This window comes from Aptenodytes patagonicus, chromosome 9, assembly GCF_965638725.1.
Source record: "Aptenodytes patagonicus chromosome 9, bAptPat1.pri.cur, whole genome shotgun sequence".
NCBI lineage: Eukaryota > Metazoa > Chordata > Aves > Sphenisciformes > Spheniscidae > Aptenodytes > Aptenodytes patagonicus.
The window spans coordinates 2,931,855-2,948,910 of record NC_134957.1 but is presented as its reverse complement, the minus strand read 5'-3'; the positions used below and the strand labels follow the sequence as shown (position 1 = coordinate 2,948,910).

The window sequence follows — 17,056 nt, the reverse complement described above, 5'->3', positions numbered from 1 at the left end:
GGGCTTTTTCACACAGGCTGTTCTTGGCAGATGGTCCAGTGTCAGTTACACATTTAAAAAATTAATTAGTTTATGGAAATTGTTGCTTTGGTCCTCAGATATTTAAGGGTGCTATGGCACAGCAGCTGACTCTTCACTTTGCCAGTATCAATGTATCAGACCTGATTTCAGTAGCTCGGCCGTAAGAGGTGTCAATCATGTAAGATGGCAAAATGAAAAAACAATTTTCCAGACTGTAGGACTCCAAGCAGGCACTAGTCTCATTTTTATTAAATCATAAAACATACACTGACAGGATAGGAGAGCTATCGTTGTCTGAGCTATTTTTAAGGCACTTCTAAATGCATGTGCATTTTGTTGTAGCTGAAAGATAGATATACTTCTTGTTAATGGATTAATAATTGTATATAGACAGCCTCATTTAAACAATGATGTAAAAAAAGCTGATGAGCAAAATTTTTGGGCAAACCATGCGGAAATTGAGACTAAAATAAGTTTATGGAAACTTAACTAAAGCTAAATCGTACTGCCAAAACATTGTTATATGTATAAGATGAAGCCATTCCATACACTTGCTGCAATTTGGTGTGGTAGGGTAAGCTAGGCTATTTATTATTGAGCTGCCATTAATGGTGTGATGTATGTCATGTACCTGTACTTGTAAAAGCATAATAATGGATCTCTCTGATCCCGGGTGCAATCTTTGCATCTCTGTTTCTGAGGTGCATGCCTTGTCAAACTTACTTCATTTAAGTGCCAAGCTTAAATGTATACCAGGCAAGTGTAAAACTAGTTTTGTTTTAGTTTAAGCCACACGCAGATTATGTAGTATCTGGATCTCTAATGCTACATCTAACAGCATTTCAAGCCTTTACACTAAGAGTTACTTGGAGGCAAAGTTAGATTTTTGCAACGCTGCATGCTTTCGTACTGCAGGAGCTTCAAAAGTCAAACCCAGTATACTGAGGCTACTTTAGTTTTTATACTAAAATGGAAAAAGTTAAAATTCTTAACATGCAAAAACCTGCTCTTTTACCAGGACTGTTTTGGAAAGCAGGGCTCTAAAATCCATTTTACAGCAGTTGCCGTCTGCTCCTTACAGTCGTTTGGGACACTCAGCACAGTAAATTTTTCCATTATGGCAAACAAAGCGCTTGTTGGCCAGAGCACGGGCACACTTGGTGCATTTGAAACAATAATCGTGCCAGGATTCATCTTCGTAGTTAACCACACTGGTTCCTCTTCCAAATCCTGCTAGGAGAGAAAACAATTATAGGACGACGATAGTAGCTTTTCCCTTGGCTGGGTCAGCCCACCAAACAGCAGATCCCATTCTTACTGCCTCCTGTGCTTCTGTGGTCTTGCAGACCACATTTGTATGCCTAAAATACTAGCCAAAACTGCAACTGAACCCACATTGTTGCTGCTCAATATTACTGCTCTTAGAGAAACAGGCAGCTTAGCGTAGGCTTGTGTGGCTTGTCTCTGCAATAAGCTTTTTCCCTTGGATCCCTTCTCCAGGAAACAGTCGAGCTGAAGGAAAGATCAAGTTGTAGAGCAAGGACAGGTTGGGCTAAATGCCCTACCTCGTTGTTACGGGCTCAGATCCATTATCCAAAATGCAGAATGGAATGCAAGTCTCATGGGGCTGGCAGGTTAGTGCCCACATTTCAGGGCTGAGCTTTGTGATCCAGTAATTGTGACATGTAAAATACATCAGAAGCGAAGCAGTTGTCACTTTGGGGCAATAAAACACTGCTCTTTTTAGACTTAAGGTTCCCAGACTAAGATATAGGTGGGAACAGTTCTAGGTGGGGAAGTTTTGAAGGAGGTAAATTTGAGGTGTGCAAAGGGTGAAGAGCTCAGTTACTAACTCAGACCCCATCCAGCAAGAGCACGTGGCTTATAGTTAGATCACATGTAAATTGCTGCCATTGGGCTTGGGATACTAGACCTGCTTCTGGTGTTAGCAGCTTCTGAGCTGCATGTCTTTGGGGATCGCTGTTCTGACCTTAACCACCCACTGCCCTCAAGCTGCATTTAATCCAACATACCTGTAATAGGATTCTTGCAGCCAGCACACTTCTTGGCAACACACTCCTTGTAGCATTCAACACAGTAAAACTGATCCTCTACAGCTGTGAAGCGCTTCCCTCCCAGTTGCTTCTTGCAGTTGGAGCAAATGAAACACTCTGAATGCCAAGGTTGTTCCTGGTAAGTGAGGCCTCCAGAAGTGATGGGCTAGGAGGCAAAGAGCAGAGATGCATTTCAGAATCAGTAGGGAGGAAGAAAGGCGATGCAGGCATGGGGTGCAGGGTAGGAGGCTTTGTCATGGAGAAGATCTCTTGAAAGTTTTCATTAAAATGGTGCAGCACTTGAGTTCCTCTAGCCTGAAATCCTGCATGCCTGGAGCTTTCATAACAGTTTATTTTACCTGCAGTGACTCTGCAATTCTATGCTAATCAGTTGCAAAAGCTGTAAGACAGCTGTTTTATAAAACACTGTTTTACTGCTGGAATACACAATACCTATTAGAGAGCTTAAACCATCCCCAAAGCAAGTGCAAGGCCGGTGCCTACTTGGTTTCAGCAGAGTTGCCATCAGATCACCCCACAGCCCCGGCTCAGATACTGTAATGTGCAAGAACCATTAGTGCTCTCACATTATTATACCACCAGCCGCTTGCACCAGTATCTCAAGGAAAGAACATAAGCATTGGTACAGCTCCAGCATGATCTGTCTACTGGTTTCCTCACCTAGCTTCCAAGAGACATGTGAGGGCTAGTTCTGGCAGCTGCCTTTGCAAAGTGGAAGGGCTTACTTACATTCTTGCATTTAGCACAGGTCTTGGCAAATTTATGCTCATGGCAGGAGACACAGTAGAAGTCATCACCCTTGGGGAAGAAGCTCCCAGATCCAATCACTTTCTTGCACTGGCTGCAAGTGAAGCAGTCCTTATGCCAGACCATCTTCTTGTACTCAACATTTTGGTCTCCTACAACAGAGAGAAATAACTTGTTATGTGGGATTTCAGGCTTGTGACAAACTCCCCACCCTGTGCGATGTAACATACCTGTAGGCAAGACCTGTCCATACCTATGCCCAGGATTCAATTGTAATGTGGACAGGGGACGAGCTGTTAATTTCTGTATCTGACTTTAGTCAGGGCCTTCTAGATTTTCTTAAAACATTTGTCAGACAGGCGCCTGAGCCTTTCTGAGAAGAGGACCTTGGTTTACAGAGCAAAGCTTTTGGTAGAAATGGTTTAAGACTAACTACACTAGGGTGAACTATCCACATGAGGGTTAACTGCAAAGCAGCCTTTCAACACGAATAAAATGGACAGGCGAGAGCAACAGTCAGATCTCGCACCATTTTGTGGTGCTCCAGCCTTCCACTGTGATGCCCGTACCCCTAACTGCAGCCTCCACAGCTCGATAAACTGCCATGGTTTTGCCCTAGAGCAGAACTTGGCAGTTGTACCCCTATCACTGGCACCAGTACCTGCAATAATGTGCTTGAAGCAGCCCTTACACCTGGGTGCATCCTCAGTGGCAGTGCAGTTGCTACACCAAACCTTGTTGTTCTCCCTCAGCATGAAGGGCTCATTGACCAAGGACGTATAGCACTTGAAGCAGCGGAAGCAGTTGTCATGCCAGTAACGGTTCTTGAAATGCAACTCCTGGAATGAACAGAAATGGAGTGAGCAATAAGCCCTTCTCTCTTGCTAAGGAGCCCTAAAACCAAGCTACTGTCTCATCAGCCTTGGCAGTAAAGGATAGATTCGTTAGTTTCTAAGCACGTCTGCATTCAGTGGTTGGAGGTGCAGCTCATCTACAAGCAGTTAAGGGAAGGACATTTCACCAAACTCCCTGACACAATCACATTCACTTCAGACTTTCAGGGTAGCAGAAGATGCTTCAAACCAACAGCTTTGAGATTTGAAGTTCTGTAAGTGTGGGCTTCTCTGGTTGTCAGGTTCCCTCTAGGTCAGGTGTACATTATTATTGCCATAAACATGAAGCAATAAACGTTTGACAAACTGACAAAAATCAGACCCTAGGTTCCCGAGTGCTTTGCCCAGAAGATGAGTTTTCTGCAAGTCCTGTGCAGGCTGGATTACCTGCAGTACCCTCTTCAGGACAATTCAAGCATTTGCAGCAGTTCATGTGGCTGAATCTAGACCCTGAAAAATCTAGACCCTTTTGCTCCTGTGCAAAAGCAGCCCATCGTGAGCATCCCTACTGCAGTGCCCCAGAGCCTCTGGCTCTTTGCCCAAGGAGTATATGGCCTGTCAACCAAAGGACTCACAAGAGAACTTGCTTTCACACAGAAGCTCACAAACAGACCAGAGCCAGAAAAACAAATGGGAGGGTTATCAGCATCTGCCCGTCTTCTTCTCATCACCCATTTAACTGCTCAGCACTCACCTTGGAGTCAGCTCCAATGGGTTTCTTGCACTCAGTGCAGGTGTTGGCACAGAACTTCTCAAAGCACTTGACGCAGCAGTGGCGGCCCTCTTTCTGCACGTACTTCTTCCCTTGCAGAGGGTCACGGCAGTAGTGGCAGTCAAAGCGCTCCGACATGGTGCCCACAGTGTAACTGGCAGGCCCTGCAAGAGGAAAGAGGGTGAAGTTAGAGCACTGAAGCCCTGATAACTGCTCCAGCTTCTTCAGTCTGTGCAAATGAGAAGTATCAGGAAGATGGCTCAGCAATGAGCGTGTGGTGGTGTCGCACTCCTCGAGGGCTTGTCGGTAGAAAAAGCAGCTTCTGTGCCAGCACTGTTAGGGCAATTTTTCTGTCAGACAGCTCAGTGGTTTATAAAACACGACAGCTCTCTACCAACTGCACTGGCATTTTCCAGGTGCCTCCAGCTTTGCCTTTAGGGTCTAGTTAGGCTAACAAACCATCATGCTCAGGGAGGCTGGGTGCAGTAGACAACCTGGGTTTGGTCGCAGCAATCACAAACTCGTACACCTGCTAAAGAAGGCAGCTTGGATGTCCCCTCCCAGGTCACGAGTTGCCATTAGGACGCAGAGAGAGAAATACCATGAAGTCTCGGAGAAATGCGGGCTACGGATTAAGGCCATGTGGGCCAACTTGTGGAGCTCAGCAAGGGCAGGGGCCACCCTGCCTCCTGGAAGCGCTGTGCTGGCTGCTACAGTTAACATAAGCAATGCATTAGTAACACAAATATTTTCAGTTCCCTTAATAGCCAGCCAAGATACGAATGCTAGATTTCTGCCTACAGAGAGGCAGGATGGGCTCTGGCCAAACACAAAAATGCAGCTCTCTGCCTCCTGGGATCCAACCCGCTGCGAGCGCAGCGCTGCAAAGTTTGCTCACTCTGGGAGCACAGTGGCTGGCGAGGAGAGCAGAATCCCACACCAGCCTTTCCCCATCACCTTCTTAAGAGGAAGGATACTAGACTGTTTTATTTACATATTTCACATCAAGCAAGAATAATGATACCTAGTCGGTCACTGAGAGCCACTTAGCTCATTATGGCCAGGCCCACTGCAGGCCTCGGCGAGGTCCTGGCTGAGGCGCTGCATAATTTGTGCACAGAAATCACCACCAACCATGAGCAGAGCAGAATAGTTTCCATGTTTCCAACTGAAGCCCGCAGCCAGCTGCAGCCCTCTGAGGCCTTTTGTGCTGGATAGTTGTGCAGCTTCCAGCTGCCTCTTTTCAACTGGGCTTTCAAATATAAAGTCATAAGGAAAAAACAAGAAAAGATCTCTCTACATGTAAAGATAATTCTTCAGTTCATGCCAGTAGGGCTCTGCCAAGGCATGATGTTCCACCATGGCCAGGGAGCCACCACATCAGCGGGTGTGGGGGCTCTTGACCAGAGGATTTTCCACTTTGGCTGGAGGTGCACGCTCACGCTTTCTCCCCAGACACCCGCCCCAGCCTGCACGCCCAGTCTCAGCCTCCCAGACCAGTTCTGCTAACGGCTCCATTTCCCTACGCCTTTCCTCAGAGGAAGCCAGCAACGCTCCTGCGAGGGGGCTGCAAGAGCTCCGGCAGGGTTACGCAAGCCCCTGCAGTCCCAGAAACACAGCTCCATCTCTGCCCCCGCAGCCCCCAGCGCTGCAGAGCCCCGTTTCCCCTGCACGGCCAACAACCCGGGACACAGCCTTGAACTTTCATGCACCATCAGCAATCGGATGGGAGACGCGGCAGCGGTCTGGCAACGGGGGCTGCCAAGAGGAAATTTAATTATTCTTTTCCTGATAGAGCTGCAGCGCCAGCACAGAGCAAGAAAAGGAGGACGCGGTCAGGCAATATAAATTGCTGCTGCTTCCTGCTGTGAGGTGGGGGAGGCCGTTAGCACCTCCATCGCGTGGCCTCACCTCGGACCACCCCACCAAGCCCTGGAGTTTAGGGGCTGCTTTGCTGCCTGCTCCTGACGGAGCTCAGCGGCACAACGGCCGCTCGTTCCAGCCATGTTGCTCCAAGCCCCAGCACGGCACCTTTATAAACTGAAACAGGGCTTGGGGTTTTTGGGGTGTAGAGAGGGTACGTCATTCCTGGCTGTGCCCTCACGGCAAGGGAGGGTCAGCGGGACCCCATCGGGCTCGCCCTCGGCCGCAGGATGCTGCGCAGTCAGGGATGCCATGTTGTTACAGCATGAGGACCTGTTTACACAGCTTTTTCTTGGACGCTTGCCCACCCCAGTAATTCTAGATTTACCATCAACTGCGTGGCCCAACCTGTCAGCATGAGACATCCCCACGCTGGCATGGGAGCCCCCGGGGCCGAGGGATCGTTGCTGCCGCCTTTGCGAGGAGCGGGGCTTTGCAGCGGAGGCACTAGTGCAAGTGCACCTCACCAGATGAGCACACACCAAGCCCAACAGGTCCTGACCGGGGCACAGCCCTGCCCGGCAAGCCCAGGCACCGCAGCAAGAAGTGAGGGTGGCTGCTGCCTTCGCCATCTCCTTTGCCAACCCAATTTTTTTTCCTTTGAGGGTAACGTGCTGTTGGCAGCACACCATGACCGGCCCCAACACAGCCAGGTGCAAAGCCCGGGGAGGTGCCTGCCTGCAAATGAACATTTTGCCGTTATTTCAGAGCTCTTCTTCTGCCTCATCTCTGGGCTCGGGAAGCTGCGGGATGGGCAGCGGAAGATGCTGAGGCAGGAGACAGGACTCACACTGTTACTTTGCAGATTTTAAAATCCAAGAGTCATCTCATTGTCTCCTCTTTGTCACCCTTTCAATAATGTTAGGCCAGATCAAGTTGGAGCATTTCTCTTTCAGAAAGCAGGACAGATAGTCCTGGAGAGGAGCATCGCACAGGGAGGCTGCAGCAGAGGTGGGGACCGGGTTCACACCCTTCCCCTTCCCCTAAAACTTACAGAAGCAGGCTGGAGGCCAAGCTGGCAGGAATTGCACTCTGTGGGGACGGAGGTCTGGAAACGCCGCCTTGCCAAGGTTGGGAGACAGCCATGTCCTGCTGACAACCACACCAAGGGTTATGTTTGTACTGGTTCAAGTAAATGAAACAAATAAACAGCTGGGAAACATGGAAACTATGTGAGCCACGGCCAGCTCTGCAGAGCTTTATCAAGCGAGTTTAATTTAGAAGAAACACAATTGCACAGAGTCCTGGGCAAATGGTATCGAAACATTCCTGATCTCAGGTTTAGGGTTGCTTTCAACCAGAACACGTAATCATGAACATATGGCTCGGAGTAACATAATCCTGTGTTCCCATGTAACGCATCATGTGCTAACGTGAGACACATTTATCACAGCAGCTTTGGAGCTCCACAATTAACACTGGGCCTGGCAGCCCCAGGCGCTGGGCTGTACATGCAGACATGCCAGCTTCTGCCTACCTTGTGCCATCTCATGGACCAAAAAGCCTCTCATAGGCCAGGGCATGAATTTGCTTCCAGCTTTTCCAGGAGCTTTCTGCCCTCAGCAGTATCATCCCTGCTCTAGACCCAGGAAAGGCCTGGGTCCCCTTGCCTGCAGTGGAGATGCAACGACCACATTGTCCCAGCAAACGTGCTGGCTGCTCATGGTCTCTGCTCACCCGTGCCATGCTGAGAGCCCATGTCAGCCAGACCATCTCCTACAACCCTCCCACGGGAGCAGCCCACCCAGGGGCTGGTGCACAAGAGCCCCGAAAGCAGCCGGTATCGGCTGTGCTGGGACCACCAGATCATCTTCCCAGAGCAGAGCAAATGTCCGTGGAGACTTAAGAGCTCTGCTGCCCTGGGGAAAAAGCGTTTAGTATCCTAACTGCTGCTCCCCTAAGCCGTCCTGTCCCCTCTCACAGAAGGTAGACAGAACAGGTATTTGTTGTGCTCTGAAAAAAAATGAATACATTTTCTAGAGCCTGGTTGGCAGCAGATCATGTTTTTGGAGATGTTTATCTCTTTAATAACCTGTTCACCCTGCAGCTGCACCACATCCCCACAGCTTAACGTTCCAGAGCTTCCAGGTGTATTAACCCTGGCCTGTCTTTGCTGTCTGGAAAATAGGCAAGTCATGAAACTAAGGACTCACTGGAACCATGAATCCTCCTCGCTCTTCCTTGGGGCCTTTATTTTAGCGCACGCTGCATAGCTTCCCTGTGCAAGCTGTGCAGCAGCTGTTGCGCACACAGTAGGGATTCACACCAGTGGCATAACCATTGCTGTTTTGCTGTACAATGCAAATCTCAGTGCTCAGGGTAACCACTCATCAAACTAACCACTAAAACCGTAAGTGCTGTACCTTTGTGCTTCATTTCACAGTGGTGTGCTTAAAAACGACAGCAGTACGCACAGGTGTTTTAGCTTGGAAGTTATCTGAACAGAGTTTCTTTGGCTGTACGTTTACAACAGGCTGTGTCTCTGAGCTAACAGCCTGGTCAAGTGTCTCCTGTTTAACCCCAGGAGACTCACGTACCCAGAGGACATGCACTGATCCAAACCCTATTTCAGCTTGACTCTGGGACCACAGAAGGGGATTTAGAAGACAGAGGAAAAGTATGGACAGGCTGGAACTATTCTCAGGCCCAGGCTGACGTCTATGCACAGAGGATGTTCTGCTGGAGAGAAGCAGGTGAGAAGAGAGCGCGCAGGCTGCCAGGGAGAGGGTTAAGTGCAGTATTATACCCATCCTTAAATAGTCTAGAGGACCGTCAATAAAAATAAGAGCTCAAGAAAAATCCAGCAATACTTCCAGAAACTAACCCCCCTTTAAGCAAGATGTCCCTCTCCCACCAACCCTGGCAGGGTGTTGTCTAAATGTAGCTCCCTGATGGATTTGGCTACAGCTCGAGGGCTGCTGGCCAGACCAGTGGCCTTCTCAAGTATCAGGGTATTTGGCACAAAGACCCACTGGAATTCAACCCTAACATTTACCTGACCACAGAGGTGCCAGTTAGCCACTTGTCCCCAAAGAGCATCTGCTGCTTTTCAAAAGCAGCCCCTCAGCCCTTCGACAACTATGCCTTCCATCTTTCAAATAAAGATCTCAAATGTTTGGGCTCCGCCAGCTTCCACGCACCTCAAGTCATGCTGACACCATGCTGTGGAGCAGTCACAGGGCTCTCCCAGCTAGTGGTCACAATCAGGACTATGTCCGCACCCTGTAGCACGACAAGCTTTAGGATGGAAAGAAGGGTACAGACCTAAGAAGTGCCACCCCACAAAAGCTATTGCATTAACACAACCCCATGCCTCTCCTGTCGGTTCCTGCCTCCCATGGCCCCGGGATGGTTCCTCTCGGTTCAGGCGACCGCAATGCAGCATCACAGTGGTTTGCACAACAAATGAAACTGAGGCACTCTGCAAAGGGAGCTGAAGCATAGCTGATAAGCAAAGCACTTAGCACAGGATACGTGTTAATGTCTCTGGGGAGTATGTTTAAATGTGATAAACCACCAAGGAAGAACTTGAAGTGTTGTCTCTAAAAACAACCAGGGAAACCGTACTTAAACCTTACAGACTATTCTGCCACTTAGGAAAGAAGATGAGGCTGAAGGCGTTAACCCTCTGCCCTACGCACAGCTGCATACTCTATGGCAATATGGAAGGAAAAGAGCAATTGTGTTTTGACTCTCCATCAGTTTTATTTTCCTCAGCAGACTGAGTACACACAGCCCCTGTACCGCCAGGTATTGGTTACACCTGCCTATTTCAGTTCAGAACCTGGCATCCCCTGGTCTGTCACCTGAGTTACTGTTCTCAGCATTTCTCTATGCAATGTCGCGTAGTTTGCTATGAATACCAGGGAATACCCTTAAAAGAAGGGTCCCGTTAATCCAAAATGCAAAGCGACACTCAGGACTGCACCTCAAGGTCACTGGCACGCTGCCCCGGACAACAAGGAAAAAGAAATCACATGCAGGTCACTTTTGCTGGGAGAGCTGGCAGTAATGTGTGGAGTGCTGTGCTCTCCCATTGCCAGGCTGGGGCACGTGCGAGTCTCATACTCTATAATTCAAAAATTAGTCTGTTGATAAAATGGAAGCTTCTTTATTTAGAACAACAACAGCTCCAAGTTCCTCAGGCAGTTGCCAAAAACATTCCCTACGGTCCTATTGCCACCATGTCTGAGCACATCCCAATCATTATTCAATCTTCACAGTTCCCCAGGGAAGTAGGGACGTGCTATTAAAAAACACTGCAAACACTTCCCCCAAGGCTTGCTTTTGCACTTAATACAGAGCTCAGCTAAGGCTAATAAGGCTCCCAGTGTGCAAAGCACCACTGCCTAGAGTAAGTCTGAGCACGTCAGCAGAGTTTAAGCAGTGAAGTTCAAACCTTTCAAAACAAACCAAATCAGCTAAAGCAAAAAAGTCCTGTTCAGTAGCTAACTCATTCTGTGGCTGCCTTAAGCTTTGACCTTTGAGACTCCTCAATTATCTTCCCAGCTATGCATGGATCTGCCCCCACCTCAGTAGCTGGATGCCCTTCTTGTGCCCAGGTGCCCCCAAAAGCCATACGTGAGGCTTTCTCCTGCTGCAGAGGATTCACCTCCCTGGGGCAGGCACTACGGTACCCCACTGCAGCTGTCCCGGAGAGCAGGGCTCCCTGTGGGGTGCAGGAATGGATGCAGCACTATAACTTGTTGGTGGCAGCACTCCAACCACAGCATCTGCTCAGAAGACACTTCAGCATTTTGTATTACAGCACAACATCAAATCCATCGGTCCTTGCCCCAGAGAACACCTCCCCGAGGAAGATGAGAAAGAAAAGAAAGATATAGCTGGGAGTATAATGAAAGGATGCTACAGCAGTCAGTCAGTCTCGTGGGCTGAAGTTAAAAGATAAATCATAGAGTCATAGAATGGGTTGGGTTGGAAGGGACCTTAAAGATCATCTAGTTCCAACCCCCCCGCCATGGGCAGGGACACCTTCCACTAGATCAGGTTGCTCAACGCCCCATCCAACTTGGCCATAAACACTTCCAGGGATGGGGCATCCACAACTTCTCTGGGCAACGTGTTCCAGTGCCTCACCACCCTCATAGTGAAGAATTTCTGCCTTATATCTAATCTAAATCTGCCCTCTTTCAGTTTAAAGCCATTACCTCGTGCCCTATCACTACATGCCCTTGTAAAAAGTCCCTCTCCCCCAAAGGGGGCTTTGTTGTAGGCCCCCTTCAGGTACTGGAAGGCAGCTATAAGGTCTCCCCGGAGCCTTCTCTTCTCCAGGCTGAACAACCCCAGCTCTCTCAGCCTGTCTTCACAGGAGAGGTGCTCCAGCCCTGTGATCATCTTCGTGGCCCTCCTCCAGACTTGCTCCAACAGGTCCATGTCCTTCTTATGTTGGGGGCCCCAGAGCTGAACACAGTAGTCCAGGTGGGGGTCTCACGAGAGTGGAGTAGAGGGGGAGAATCACCTCCCTTGACCTGCTGGTCACGCTTCTATGTCTTCTTGCATTTTAATTGAATGGATTGCTCTTTTTAAATACCCTTGAGATGTTTAAAAACGATACCACAGAAGTCAGATTCTACTCAGAAAGGTACCTCGCGTAGCGTATATCTGCATCACACAAGCAAATCCTAAGTAGTTATATGCCATGCAAGAAGCCTCATGCTTGTGCCTTGTCCTGGGAGGCTGAGTGTGAAGTTGAACAGCATGCTGTGACTCTTCTCCCGTGTTGAAGAGGCTCTATGTTCCCAACAGAGTCTCACGAGCACCACTGTCCCCAGGCTCCTGGTGTGCAGCAGCTCGGTTTGATGCCCACAGGAGCTGTGCCCCAAACTTGACACCCTCTCCCCAGGCATGTCCACCCCTTGGGCTATGTCTCATCAAGAGATGCAATGGTCCTGCCACTGTACATTGTGATTTAGGGCTGTAAATACATGCTGGACACACGCAAACATGGTTAGCTTCTCAGAATCAGATAAGCTTTTAAAAATCCCGAAGAGCTTTCAATTGTCTGTAATTGGAGGGCCAGGGAAGATTAGTTATGGATGGGAAGACACAACAACATCCGCATGCCATAGGGGACATGCAAAACACACTCTCAAGATTCCTGTCAGTGTTAATGGGAAGGAAAAGTTAATGTTTTCCTATTACTGGCGAGGGTCAGCCCGTTTGATCTACAAGACAAACACAGAGAAGAGGGAATAACCACAAACCTCCCACCAGGGCAGAGCAAACCATCTGGGTTTACACGCTGGGCTTCTGCACGCTCCCCTCTGCTATGGGTTTCCCCTGCTCACTGCAATAACTGCCATAGCAAGCTTGCTGCAAGGAGGAGCATCATCCTCCATTTTCACCTAGTCTTCCTCAAATAACAGCTGAGCCCCAGCCTTCCCCCAGCAGCAGATACAAAAGCAGTACCACCCAATGCATTTTACAAAATAGATGAGGCCGCCACCACCGCCGCGCTCCCAGCGCCAGTCCCACACACTGGTTATAAACCCATTTGCCATCATTAGTTCCAGCTGCAGATTGCTGAGGCTTAAGACTGCATTCAAAAGAGTTATTTTGCTGGAGCAGGAGCCTGTTAGCAAAAGGCACTGCACACAGGGCTTCTCCCACAACAAACAGCAGCACGTCCACTTTACCTGTGTGCCTGTGGAAAGCCATGATTAGCAGCCCAAAGCCACCAGCAGTCCCTTAGGTAACAGAGTTCACAGTCTCTTGGCCGATTAGGAGCTGCCTCGTTTGATAACATACATTTAAACGGAGGCTATTAATACAGACGGGACTCCTACCAGATGTCCACTCCCCTCCCCAGAGATCACAACCTTAATCCCCCTTGAAAATTCTTACCATTTTAGGTGATCTGAGGGAGAAGAATAGGATCCAGAGACCTCTAGGTCTCTGTAGGCAACATGTAAATACCTGCCTGGCTACTCAGCACCCAAATTAGTCCCAAAGGCAGAGTGTGCCTCAGGAACTTGACCCCACGCTAGTACTATTTGGCCTTGGCTTTAGAGCTAGATTGTGCCTCATAACAGTCCTGAGCTAAATTACAGACCCGACGTTAATTCTGCACTGCCATTACTGAAGGGAAGAGGTGGATCACAGCCCCACATGGGCCGGAGGGGCTGTGGTCCCAGGAACCAGCAAGGGGCTGTCCCCTGGCTGTAGGGCCCAGAGAGGACATGGGTTGTACCCCTGGGGACCCCAGCTGACAGCCCACAGAAGTGCCAGAAGATACGTTCATGGAGAGGTTAGACTTGCCTTTAACATGAGGGTCATGCTTTTACTGCCAGTAAAACTATCGTACCTGGTCCTCCTCCAGCTTTTACCCTAAGGAAGCTCAAGGCAGTAACTGTTCAAAGTCAGCAAGTCCCTGAACAGCAGCACTTAGAAAGCCGGGTTTCATGATTACGGGGCTTCTCTAGCATCTAACAGTATGGCGGGGCTCATTCCCCAGCACGTGGCTTATAAAGAGCACTGGCTCTTTACTCAGGCGTCCACAAAGCTCCCTGGAAGACCCCAGCTCCGCGGCTCCAACTGACCTATTTCCACCCAAGTCACAACAGGGAGCGGAGGGAGCCCTGGTTCAGGGCTCTCTCCCAGAGGGACACGCAGGCTGCGGCAGCCCCACGGCTGCGCGCTCGCTCCGGGTTATGCAATTGGCGGCGGCGCACGCTCAGGGCTGGGGGCCAGGGATGCCCAGCTGCTAATCCTGCCTCGACACTGACTCACTGCACGGCCGTGGGAAAGTCAGTTAACCTCCCTGACAGCCACTGGGAAGAGCCAATGTTTATCATTCCTTCCACAGAGCCCATCGTGGTGGTGTCTGGCCTCTGAACAGCAATTGGCATCTTCAGCCCTACTAGCCCTGCTAGAGCCAGGAACCGGGAACATCTCCGCTTCCACTTGCAGAGGTCCTGAGCTCCTTGACCGCACACATGCAGCAGGGCGCATGCAGCCTCCAGCCCCAGCCTCGGTGACTCCCTGGGCCTTCACACCCATCTTAGGGCTTCCAGGTAGCACACGTGCAAGGTCAGCATCTCACCAGCATCCTGATATCTCAAAGTTTCCAACGTGGCCTGGAAAAGGCCACACTTGACAGCATGCCATCCTAAAAGAGCACAGCATGGATCCACTTGCATAGCAGATTGAGGCTGGGAAACATGCTAAAATACTAGCACACTGAAACACTTTGGCTAGGAAAAACCTAACGTTATTCTGCCCCAGCTAATCTATAAACTCAAGTAAATTGTTTGCATAATTCAGATGGTAACAGGAACCCTAACAACTGGTATTTTCCTGTGCTAATCTTGCTGCGCGCAGTGTAATATTTACAGACATGAGTTCATTTTTGGCAGTGCACGTAGAGTTTGCACCATTAACCATTCTCATTCCTTTCTAGTTCCCTACACAAAGCGCTGGCACCCTCCCGCTTGGCAGTCATTTCCTACTTCCCCCAGAATACCCTCCTATTTCAATTAGAAAGAGTAACCTTTGCTCCCCATCCTAAAAAGCGGAATAGCATTGCTGTGCAATATCAGCAGCTGCCACGTCGCACCGCAGAGGCGGCTGCAATTCAGCAGTGGTTTGACAGCATTGCAGAGGCACGTGGAGAGTAGGGACGGACACTTGGCCATCAAAATGTTTCACACGCGCAAATGCATGTGTGTTTGCAGCATGACAACAGGCATGGGCTGGAGGAGGTGGAAGGGAGAAAGGTTGGCCAAAAACCAGGAGGAAGACCCAGCCCCACTGATGCTCACGAAGCTTCACCATGAAACTCCCTGGAGAAGCATTTCATGGCACAGCTCACTCTGCAAAGCCTCTGGTGATTCCCCAGAGCAGTCTGTAATAAAAAGGCCATTTTGTTTGAATTTGTGGCCTCCTGGGCCAGCACAGCAGGGATGGGCTGGGGAACAACCCTTGCTGAGAAGACGGGGCTGCTTCTTGGTTTCTTGGCTGGCTTTAGCCATATGACTTTGGACAATTCCCATCTCCTCCCCAAACCCCTCTTCGTCTGCACAAGCCCAGGTAATTAAACATACTGGTGGTGCAAGGTATAGCACAAGTGCCGAGGAAGGACATCGTTGCCCTGTGAAACACGGCAGGGAGCAGAAACCTCCAGGAAAGAGAAGGTGCTCCAGAATGGGGGTGTGCCAGCCCTGTCTGAGACCTTCTCTGCTGGCCAGGCACCATGCACCTGTGGGTCCCAGAGGAAAGAGTGCTACAAACATGTCGGTGAGTGCACAGCAGGGTGTGCAGGCTTGGGTTTTCATGTTTTTAACATTAAAGCTGTCCTGTAGGTTTTCAGGACTCCAGGGAGCTGGTCTGGACATGCTGATCCCACCGCACAGGTCTGACTGCAAAGCGGCATGGCTGGGGCATAGTGTCATCCACTCGGATAGACAAATGATTCACATTGTGGTTTCCAGAGTATTTTCTTGCCCTAACAATCCTGCCAGAAAAGGTCTGGGCATCTCAGCTTGCTCACACATCCTGCTGTCACTCAACAGGCAGAAAGTCCTAAATAGAGCCAGTATAACCCAGGCATTGGTGAACTATTAGTCACCATCATCAAAGAAAGAAGCAGGCAGCAGTAAGTACGAGCAGGATGGGAGCACCTGTCCACCTCTTCGGGTAACGCTGTACCTTCTGCTTCCATACACACTGCTTAGCAACGCACAGTAAAGCTGCATAGAAAAGCACACTAGCCATTCACCGGGCTCCCCATAAAACGAGCGCCCCATATTGCTCCCTACCCTCCCTGTTGCGCTGGCAGGTGCTGGACTCTCTCCACACTCTCACTCCAGCTCGAGCTGCTGCTGCTGCTGCGATAGCACAGGACTGGCACAGTCCCATCGGCCAGGGCTGCGCCAGGCAGCATGGGGGTTTGCACTCCTCATCCAGGTTTGCTCCCACCCGCCATTTGCACAAACATTTCCTTCTTTTTAAGTAACAGCACAGCAGATTTAGGGGTTTTTTTATTTTAAATCTGTCTTAGGTTGCATGCAATGTGTGTTCTCCCACAGCAGAGAGCACTCCTTCTGCCCAACCTATTGCAGACCCCAGTTAAACATCCCTTGGCTCTTCTGAGGCAGAAACAAAACAAAATAAAAAAAAAAAATTTTTTTTTTTTTTTAATATATATATATAAGACAGAGTTTGCAAGAAGCCAACCAATAAAGGAGTTGGGCTTAAGAGGAGAGAGGACACAAGAAAGAGCCCGCCTTTGCACTTGCGGCTGGTCCGTCAGTGGGACGGAGGAGGCAGCAGCCCCACTGCCACAGGAACACCGGGCAGGTTCGGGATCCGGGAGTGCCACCTGGGGCTGATCCAGCTCTCCAAGCACTCAGCATCCCGCGTGCTTCCTGCTCCCAGCACTGGCCCTGCGCTGGTGAAAGGCACTGCAGAGCAGTGTTTGCAGACCGTCTGGAGAGGGCTGCCAGGGGATGGCCCCTGCTCCGCCCCCAGCCAGGCACCCTGCATGCGACCCATGAACCAAAATAGGGAGTTTCCACCTAGTCTTTTCAAAGAGCGGAAAAAAGCCAGTTCAGTTCAAAAGCTAACAGTTTCTCTTCAAAGTATCACAAAAACACTTCAGAAGATGCAAACCCTGGTTCATTTGCCCCATTCGGCACACAAGGATGCACCTCCGCACCCCTGAAGCA

The 17,056-nt window shown here is 49.7% G+C and overlaps 1 protein-coding gene across 5 annotated transcripts in view; it reads right to left on the bottom strand.

The window, feature by feature from the left end:
* Positions 1-242: 242 nt before the first annotated feature.
* FHL1 (four and a half LIM domains 1) overlaps positions 243-17,056 on the bottom strand; it is a 33,750-nt gene continuing 16,936 nt past the window's right edge. The window contains exons 1-7 of one of the 5 annotated variants that reach the window (XM_076346940.1): positions 13,236-13,326; positions 13,028-13,118; positions 4,431-4,612; positions 3,505-3,682; positions 2,826-2,995; positions 2,055-2,241; positions 243-1,254 (exon numbers count right to left, since the gene is read on the bottom strand). In XM_076346940.1, the coding sequence (XP_076203055.1) occupies positions 1,097-1,254; positions 2,055-2,241; positions 2,826-2,995; positions 3,505-3,682; positions 4,431-4,612; positions 13,028-13,049 (897 nt within the window). In that variant the 5' untranslated portion in view covers positions 13,050-13,118; positions 13,236-13,326 and the 3' untranslated portion in view covers positions 243-1,096. Of the gene's footprint in view, positions 1,255-2,054; positions 2,242-2,825; positions 2,996-3,504; positions 3,683-4,430; positions 4,613-13,027; positions 13,203-13,235; positions 13,331-17,056 lie in introns of those variants that run through there. The other 4 variants (XM_076346942.1, XM_076346939.1, XM_076346941.1 and 1 more) reach the window with 4 other exon arrangements.